Source organism: Gadus chalcogrammus, chromosome 11 (genome assembly GCF_026213295.1).
Source record: "Gadus chalcogrammus isolate NIFS_2021 chromosome 11, NIFS_Gcha_1.0, whole genome shotgun sequence".
In the NCBI taxonomy this organism is placed as follows: domain Eukaryota; kingdom Metazoa; phylum Chordata; class Actinopteri; order Gadiformes; family Gadidae; genus Gadus; species Gadus chalcogrammus.
The window spans coordinates 22,438,477-22,447,663 of record NC_079422.1 but is presented as its reverse complement, the minus strand read 5'-3'; the positions used below and the strand labels follow the sequence as shown (position 1 = coordinate 22,447,663).

Sequence of the window (9,187 nt, the reverse complement as noted above, 5' to 3'; positions counted from 1 at the left end):
CTCTAATATTGTCAAGTTATTTTATTTGTATTAATAGTTGTTTATGAATGGATATAAATTATACAAATGTAATCAAAATATATGTATAATAGTCACCGGGAAAAGTAAACAGATACGGTCTTTTTTTGTGTGTATTATATTACTAGGTTTACGTTAACATGTGATAATCGCCACACACTCGACCAAACCATTGTAATTTTCATGAGGGGCATGTGAATAATGGACCAAACCATTGTAATTGAATAGAAGGCGTGTTCAGCTTTTGTACATATGTAATGATTTTTCATTTGTTTTCGACTGTATTTGTTTCTTGAATGTAGACACTAGAATTAAAAGCCCAACTTACATATGTGCAAGCTTTAAGTTAAACAAAACATACTTGGAAACATTACTTTCAAACATTGTAAGGCGAAACTCGGTGAAAGTTCATTGAAGACATGGCTGCATCATGTTTATCTTCTCTCGGTAAAAACATGTTCCTACCTCAACGATGGATCCTGCAAGCTAGGGTAAGACCATACATTTATGTACTATTTAGTTGTCTTCCAGTGGCGACTTGCAATGAATCCGGAGACTGACCAATAATGAGCACGTAGGGGTTAGATAGTGAATAAAGAGACAGGTCCTCAAGGAGTAGGTAGGGGTAAGACAGTTTATTCAGTAACAGCTCCTTAAGGAGCAGGTTGGACTACAGAAAAAAGTCAAAAGGAGCTGGTAGGGGTAAGACAGTGAATAAAGAGACGGGTCCTCAAGGAGCAGGTAGGGGTAGACAGTGGATACAGAAACGTCACTGTGTAACCCCTACCTGCCGCTTAAGGACCTGTGTCTGTAACAGAGACAGGTCCTTAAAGGGCAACTAGGGGTTAGACAGTTAAAACACAGACCGGTCATTATGTAGTAGGTAGGGGATAGACTGTGACAACTGAGACATGTCATAACTGAAATGTGTGTCAGGGGTAGGTTAAGGTTTAACCCTAGAAGATTAAACTAGCAATAACCGGCTTCGACTTGGCTTCCAACTGTAAATGAACGCATAAGTGAGTAAATGGACCGACAGTCCAATGCATTTGATAGGCCAGACGTTCGTTGGCTAAACGTTGTGTCTCTGCTGTTGTTGCAGCCCTGGAGTCGTGCTCTGAGCCAGAAGGATGGAGGGCACTTCCCCGCCTGTGAAGGAGCCATGTTGCTCCCCGGGAGCTTCAACAACAAGGTGGCTCTGATCACCGGGGGGGGCACGGGCCTGGGCCGCGCCATGACCACCACGCTGTCCGGCCTGGGAGCGCAGTGCTTCATCGCCAGCAGGTGGGCGGGGGCTGTAACTATGGACTATGTATGACTGTAACTATGGACTATGTGTGAATGTAACTATGGACTATATGAATGTAACTATGGACTATGTATGACTGTAACTATGGACTATGTATGAATGTAACGATGGACTATGTATGTAACTATGGACTATGTATGAATGTAACTGGACTATGTATGACTAACTATGGACTATGTATGACTGTAACTATGGATTAGGTATGACTAAATAAGGGCTATGTTTGAGTACCTGTGCTATTTATGACTAACTATGGAGGATGTAAGACTTACTATAGAGTAGACTATCTTTGACTGAAACTGTGCTTTGTACGACTAACTACTGTACGGACTATATCTGACTCTGTAACTACCGTACCCCTGCTCTACGCGGTCCGGCCTGTATTTCAGGAAGCTGGATGTCTTGGAGAAGACGGCAGAAGAGATCACCTCTCAAACGGGAAACCAGGTGTGTTTCTTCCTTATCTCCTGTGTTCCTGTCCAATGTCCGGCGCATTGAGCGGTGGCTTGTAGCTCCGCTCTGACCTCTGACCCCGGCGCTCTCCACAGGTCCGGGCCCTCCAGTGCGACGTCAGGGACCCCGCGGCTGTGGCCGCTTGTGTGGACAAGCTGGTGGAGCTCGCCGGTCTTCCAGATGTACGAACTGGTCCCATCTAATCTGCTCTATTCTGACCTGGCTGGTTTTAATCTGGTTAATTGGGGTTCTGATTTAATCTGATCTGGTCCCCTCTGATATGATCCTTGTGTGTGTATAAATCACAACTCCATTTTTTCTAGATGTCATAACAGAGCTATTAGATCAGTTTAATCGCACTACATCATCGTTTGATCTAATGACATCATCGTTTGATCTAATGCGAAATTATGTAATCTAATGATGAAAAAAAAGCGCTATAAAAAACTGATTTATTATTATTATTATTAAAATCATTGTTTGATCTAATGACATCATCGTTAAGTCCGATGACATCATTGTTTGATCTGATGACATCATCGTTTGGTTCGATAACATCAGTGTTCACATGAGGTTCACCTTGGCTCTCCGGCGTGCTCCCAGGTGATCATAAACAACGCAGCCGGGAACTTTGTGTCTCCTTCCGAGCGTCTGTCGGCCAACGCCTGGAGGACCATCACCGACATCGTCCTCAACGGGACCGCCTACGTCACCCTGGAGGTGGGCAAACGGCTCATCCAGGAGGGCAAAGGTCGGGCTGGTTTACCCTGCTTGTGTGTGCGTTTGTTTGGGTGGATATGGATTGTGTGTGTGTGTGTGTGTGTGTGTGAATATGAATTATACATGTGTTTGTGTGCGAGGGCGTGTGCGCGTGTGCGAGAATATGAATCAACGTTTGTGTGTGTGTGTCTGAATATGAATTATATGTGTGTTTGTGTGCGAGTGCGTGTGTGAGAGAATATTAATTATACGTTTGTGTGCGCGTGTGAGAGAATATTAATTATAAGTTTGTGTGTGTGTGTGTATAGGAGCTGCTTTCCTGGCCATCACTACCATCTATGCAGAGTCCGGTTCTGGTTTTGTGGTTCCAAGCGCAGCCGCGAAGTCTGGAGTCGAAACACTCTGCAAGTAAGTCGTTTTGTTAACCCAACAGATTACTTGTACCCATATAATAACTTTAAACCATTGTAACCAATATTAGCCAGTGTTGTAAGTATATACAAGAGTAACCATTATAAGCCAGTGTAACCAGTATAAACCCGTCTAATTATAATAAGCCAGTGTAACCAGTATTTACCATATTATCAGTATAAACCAGTGGAATCAGTACAAGCCATTGAAATCAGTATGAATCAGTGTAACCAGTATAAACCTGTGTTAGCCTCTGTTAACGTTCAAACAAGTGTCTCCAGTATTAACCAGTTGGTTAATACTGGAGACTCTTGTTTGAACGTTTACAAAGCCTAACAAGTTCTAACCAGTATACACCAGTGGAAGCAGTTTAAACCAGTGTTATCAGTATAAACTTGTATAATGCTTTGTAATCAGTATTAAAAAGTATACACATAGTATTAACCAGTATAACCCAATAAAAGCCATTATAATCTGTATTAACTACTATTAACCAGAGTTCCTACTGTAATCCGTATAGGCCAGTATAAACCAGTGTTCCTGGTGAAGGCCAGTGTAGCAGGTATATATCAGTGTTACCAGTTTAACTGTGTTCCAGGTCACTGGCTGCAGAGTGGGGGCGCTACGGGATGAGGTTCAACGTCATCCAGCCTGGACCAATCAAAACGAAGGTAGAGCGCAGTCTTCAACAAGTACAACTACGGTACCGCTCAGGCTTCAGCCAATCACAGACTAGGAACATGAGGAGTACTGCTGACGCATAGCGGCTCACACACAGCTCCAGGCAAAGTGCAGTAACTACGTATTTTGTCAAAATTGAGTTCAGACTGAAAATGGGTTTTATAACACCTTCTTTGTCTTGAGACAAAAACTATTTTTCTTCCTATAAAGGTATTAATTGAAAGTATCACCACTATTGTACCTGCAACAGGTTTGGCCGGCCAGTATGAAAACTTTGAAGGCATTTTTCTCAGTTTCAATGTTGGCGTAGTTACTGCACTTTGCCTTTGTAGGGCAAGCGTTGACATACTTGAAACATACAGAATATTGGTGTGTTCGCATAGGCTGTACGGACCGCAACCAGTAGTGGAAACCCTAACAATGCATGTTCTTGCCCTGGCAATAAGTTAACACAAACATTGTTTGGAGTGTATAAATAGGATTATATAAATAGGGCCAATTCAAGTTCTTTGGCTTTTTTTATAGTGGATATAAGTTTGTATGGTGTAACTTATTTGTGCGCATGTTTGCCCATGTTTCCTCCATGGTTCCAGGGTGCGTTCAGCCGGTTGGACCCCACGGGGCAGTTTGAGAAGTCGATGCTTGGTCGTATCCCCGCAGGCCGTCTGGGGACCCCCGGCGAGATCGCTAACCTGGCCGCTTACCTCGTTAGCGACTATGCTAGCTGGGTCTCTGGAGCGGTGAGTGGGGAGGTTACCACGGTTAACGTGATCATCTTTAATGTCTATCGATGCTGTGTGTATGTGCTCTGCAGCGTAGAGTTGAAGCGTGTGTGCCTCGTCCCCTCAGGTCATCCGGATGGACGGAGGAGAGTATGTCTCCATGGCCGGGGAGTTCAACGAACTGAAGAAGGTCCGTCCTTCCAACTTCCCCGACCCATCCCACCCCAAGCCCCTCCACCGTGTCACCCTATCCTCTCACCCCAACACTGTTCCACCCTGACGCTCTAACCCGGGGGTCACCAACCTCTTTGAACCCGAGAGCTACTTCACGGGCACTGAGTCAGACGAAGGGCACCCAGTTCTATACACTCTTCTGAAATAACAAATTTGCTCAGTTTGCCTTTAGTTATATATTACTATTTATGATTAATGATACTCATCTACGTGAAGACATGTCAATTAACTAAGTCATGTTAATGATTTCTCACAATAATTATCAACAATGACTTAAAAAAAGGTGGGAAAGAGTTGTTCAAAGAATGAGTAGTGCTATGTTTAGAACAGGCCTGCGGGCGCCTCATGTGGTCCTTGCGGGCGCCATGATGCCCGCGGGCACTGTGTTGGTGACCCCTGCTCTAAACCAAACTGTGTTTGGGTGTTTTTTGCAGGTGACTCCGGAAGAGTGGGGTGTGTTGGAGGCCATGATCAGGAAAACCAAAGGATCTTCTTGATACCTGAAGCCACCTAGACCTCTAGATATATGTGGAGACCCCCAGGTGTGGGGGCCGGATCACTGGGACTTCTCCCCTGACTTCTCCTCGCCAGTTGGAAGAGACTAGGATTGTGTGGTTGTCAATGAACAACGGATCATGTATTTGTTTTCCATGAATGACTACTCATGTCTAATTGGCCTTCTCCGTAACCGAGCTATGTATTAATTTGTTAATAAATGAACAAGACCAGACCAATGTTTCCCATACAATCTTCCTTTTTTGCCAAATCGTATTTCATACCTTTGCCAGCAGATGGCAGCAAAGCCTGATACTCGTTTTAAGGCCCGCAAATATTTTTTTATTGTGTGTAGGTGCATATTTACCAAAATACTCCAAATGTATTTTTTTTTTTCTCTTTATACATTGCCACTTTGATATTGTACAGTAAAACCCTGCCATTATCCTTGACTATGGTAAATCCGGTGCCTTCATGGTCCTGGGGTGGTGGTGCTATTGGTTCAGGAGCGATGGTGGTGTTATTTTTCCAGATGAGGTGGTTCTATGGGTCCCAGCGAAGTGGTGTTAAAGGTGGGGGTATTATGCCCGAGGACATGGTGTATTGGGTCTGGGGAGGTGGGGTTAGTGGTTCAGGAAGGGTGGTGTTAGGGGTGCTTCTAGGTCTTCGGGAAGAGTTGTTACGGGTGGTGTTCTCGGTTCAGGTTGGGTGGGGTTCTTGGTTCAGGTTGGGTGGGGTTATGGGTGGGGTTCTTGGTTCAGGTTGGGTGGTGTCATGGGTGGTGTTCTGGGTTCGGGTTGGGTGGTGTTATGGGTGGTGTTCTTGGTTCAGGTTGGGGGGGGTTTGGGTGGTGTTCTTGGTTCAGGTTGGGTGGGGTTATGGGTGGTGTTCTTGGTTCAGGTTGGGTGGGGTTGTGGGTGGTGTTCTTGGTTCAGGTTGGGTGGGGTTGTAGGTGGTGTTCTTGGTTCAGGTTGGGTGGGGTTATGGGTGGTGTTCTTGGTTCAGGTTGGGTGGGGTTATGGGTGGTGTTCTTGGTCCAGGTTGGGTGGGGTTGTAGGTGGTGTTCTTGGTCCAGGTTGGGGGGGGTTGTAGGTGGTGTTCTTGGTTCAGGTTGGGGGGGGTTTGGGTGGTGTTCTGGGTCCCGGGGCTGTGGTCTGAGGCGCTATTGTTCCTGATGGTTGCAGCGTATTATCAGAGTGGCGACCAGCTTTTGCAGAAACTCTGCTCTCATCTTACCGGTCAGCAGAACGTCCTCGTGGTTCACCATTTCCTCCCTGCTGTAGTCCAGAGACACCTGCAGTAGAACAACACATACACAACACTGTCTATAGCAGAACTACACCTACGTTCTATAGTAGAACTACACATATACAATACTGTCTATAGCAGAACTACACATACAGTCTATAGTAGAACTACACATATACAATACTGTCTATAGCAGAACTACACATACAGTCTATAGTAGAACTACACATATACAATACTGTCTATAGCAGAACTACACATACAGTCTATGGTAGAACTACACATACTGTCTTTAGTAGAACCATACATACACAATTCTGTCTATAGTAGAACTACACATATACAATACTGTCTATAGCAGAACTACACCTACGGTCTATAGTAGAACTACACATACGGTTTTTAGTAGAACAACACATACACAATTCTGTCTATAGTAGAACTACACATATACAATACTGTCTATCGCAGAACTACACATACTGTCTTTAGTAGAACCACACACAATACTGTCTGGCAGAATTACAACTACTGTCTTTCTGTCTCATTATGTGGACATGTACAAGAGCCAGGTTGTGGATTAGGCCAGGACACTAGGGTTAGCCCCTGACCCTTGAGATTAATGACATGGGATCTCCAGTGACCACAGGGAGTCAGACCCTCATTGGTTATCTGAGATGTAAATACTTCATGGTTATCAGAGATGTACTTACCTTATTAGTTATCAGAGAAAGGCCAAACACTCGAATACCACAGTGCTTGGCTACAGTCACCTCTGGAACTGTGCTCATACCTGATGAAGAAATTGCATAACACTTTAATTAGTCTATGTATCATGTAAGGAGGCACTGCTTATGGGTTGGACAAGTAGCATGGGTAGGAGGCATGGATTCCCTGTTAGTTGTAGGGGTTGTCATTTGGACCTGTCATATCTCACTAGCATGATGTAATGTAATGGTGTGATGTCATATTTTACAAACTGATGATGTCGTTTTGTGATATCTGTCCAACTCGTCGTTGGGTTAGGTCCTATCTCTGAGCAGCATGATGTCACTGTGTGATTTCATAGCTCACCGACATGATGTAATGTAATCATTGTGTGATGTCATAGCTCACCGACATGATGTAATGTAATGGTTGTGTGATGTCATAGCTCACCGACATGACGTAATGTAATGGTAGTGTGATGTCATAGCTCACCGACATGATGTGATGCAATGGTTGTGTGATGTCATAGCTCACAGACATGACGTAATGCAGTGGTAGTGTGATGTCATAGCTCACCGACATGATGTAATGCAGTGGTTGTGTGATGTCATAGCTCACCGACATGATGTAATGTAATGGTAGTGTGAAGTCATAGCTCACCTATATGACGTAATGCAGTGGTAGTGTGGTGTCATAGCTCACCGACATGATGTAATGTCGTGGTTGTGTGATGTCATAGCTCACCGACATGATGTAATGTCGTGGTTGTGTGATGTCATAGCTCACCGACATGATGTAATGTCGTGGTTGTGTGATGTCATAGCTCACCGACGGCGTCACAGCCCAGGACCTGCAGCATGCGGGCCTCAGCGATGGTCTCAAAGTTGGGCCCGCTCACCATGCAGTAAACCCCCTCCCGGACAAAGTCACTGCAGCCCATCTCAGAGCTGATGTCCAGGGCCAGCCGCCGCAGGTCTTTACTGTAGGCGTCGGACATGCAGGGGAACCGGACCCCAAACCTAGCAGAGGGAACACACTGTGTTGTGGAGGAGACTGGAGGACTTCATGATAAAGGACATTGTTGACTTTGACCGCAGAAAATGCATTTACTGGAGGCGGCCCACACTATCTTTCCTCGCTGGAATGTTGACCAATCTTTAGCTAACGTTAGAATGTGTGATTTTCTGTTTGTTTTTATCCACCGACCCCTCTGGCCTTTTATCATGCAGTCTATCCATCCATCCATCCATCTATCTCTCTAGCCATTTGTTTTCCATTCTGTCTATCCATCCATGTTGGTTTCTATCCATTCTTCATCCGTTCGATCCATCCGTTAATCTACCTGTCCATCGATTCAACATCCATCATTCATCTCTCTATCTATCCATCAATGCCTCTTTCTGTAAAAGAAAACATTCTTTTCTAATTATCTCACCACATCAGAGGACCCTGATAGGGTTGATAATGTTTAGGATTATTGTTTTATATACCTATTGTTATTAGTATGATTTCATGATATATACCGTTCATCATTCGGCCCACAGAGAGGGTGTTGTCCAGCAAAGCCAGGCAGGTTGATGTGGTCTTTGATGAGCATGATGTCTCCAACTTTATAGTCTTGACAGATACCTCCGGAGGCGTTGGTCACCACCAAGGTCTCAACACCCAAGAGCTTGAAGATCCGCACTGGGAAGGTCACCTGGAGCATGAGATCAGATACACAACGCTGTGATGCCACCTGGAGCATGAGATCAGATACACAACGCTGTGATGTCTCCTGGAGCACGAGATCAGGTACATAACACTGTGATGTCTCCTGGAGCATGAGATCAGATACACAACACTGTGATGTCTCCTGGAGCATGAGATCAGATACGCCACCGTGTGATGTCACTAGAGACACACTGTGATGTCAGGGAAGTGTGAGCGATAAGATGAGCGATAGAGTGAAGGTGAGAGATAGAGAGGTGAGTGTTGGAGAGAAGGTGAGAGATAGAGAAGAAGACATTACCTTACACAGAGAGTAGCCTTCATAGAGATGAACCCGGCCCTGCATGAACACACAGCACTGGTCCTTTATGGTTCCAAACACCAGGCAGCCCTCATGGCCCGGTACTGCAACACAGAAGAAATCCTCTGATAAACATGCATATTTTAGACCTACAGTACTCATACTATCACTGTGTAC

General features: G+C 44.9%; 2 protein-coding genes across 2 annotated transcripts in view; one reads left to right on the top strand and one right to left on the bottom strand.

The window, feature by feature from the left end:
• The first annotated feature begins 198 nt into the window (after positions 1 to 198).
• Positions 199 to 5,451, top strand: decr1 (2,4-dienoyl CoA reductase 1, mitochondrial). The gene is made up of 10 exons (XM_056603066.1): positions 199 to 509; positions 1,121 to 1,302; positions 1,717 to 1,774; positions 1,876 to 1,962; positions 2,384 to 2,531; positions 2,809 to 2,908; positions 3,510 to 3,582; positions 4,186 to 4,332; positions 4,442 to 4,504; positions 4,983 to 5,451. Exons 1-10 carry the CDS (start codon positions 438 to 440, stop codon positions 5,043 to 5,045), a joined length of 993 nt encoding a protein of 330 aa, XP_056459041.1. The 5' UTR covers positions 199 to 437; the 3' UTR covers positions 5,046 to 5,451.
• A 528-nt stretch (positions 5,452 to 5,979) lies between these two features.
• pnp4b (purine nucleoside phosphorylase 4b) overlaps positions 5,980 to 9,187 on the bottom strand; it is a 5,208-nt gene continuing 2,000 nt past the window's right edge. The window contains exons 3-7 of the mRNA XM_056603067.1: positions 9,011 to 9,114; positions 8,523 to 8,698; positions 7,828 to 8,018; positions 7,005 to 7,084; positions 5,980 to 6,337 (exon numbers count right to left, since the gene is read on the bottom strand). Of these exons, the coding sequence (XP_056459042.1) occupies positions 6,206 to 6,337; positions 7,005 to 7,084; positions 7,828 to 8,018; positions 8,523 to 8,698; positions 9,011 to 9,114 (683 nt within the window). The 3' untranslated portion in view covers positions 5,980 to 6,205. The remainder of the gene's footprint in view (positions 6,338 to 7,004; positions 7,085 to 7,827; positions 8,019 to 8,522; positions 8,699 to 9,010; positions 9,115 to 9,187) is intronic.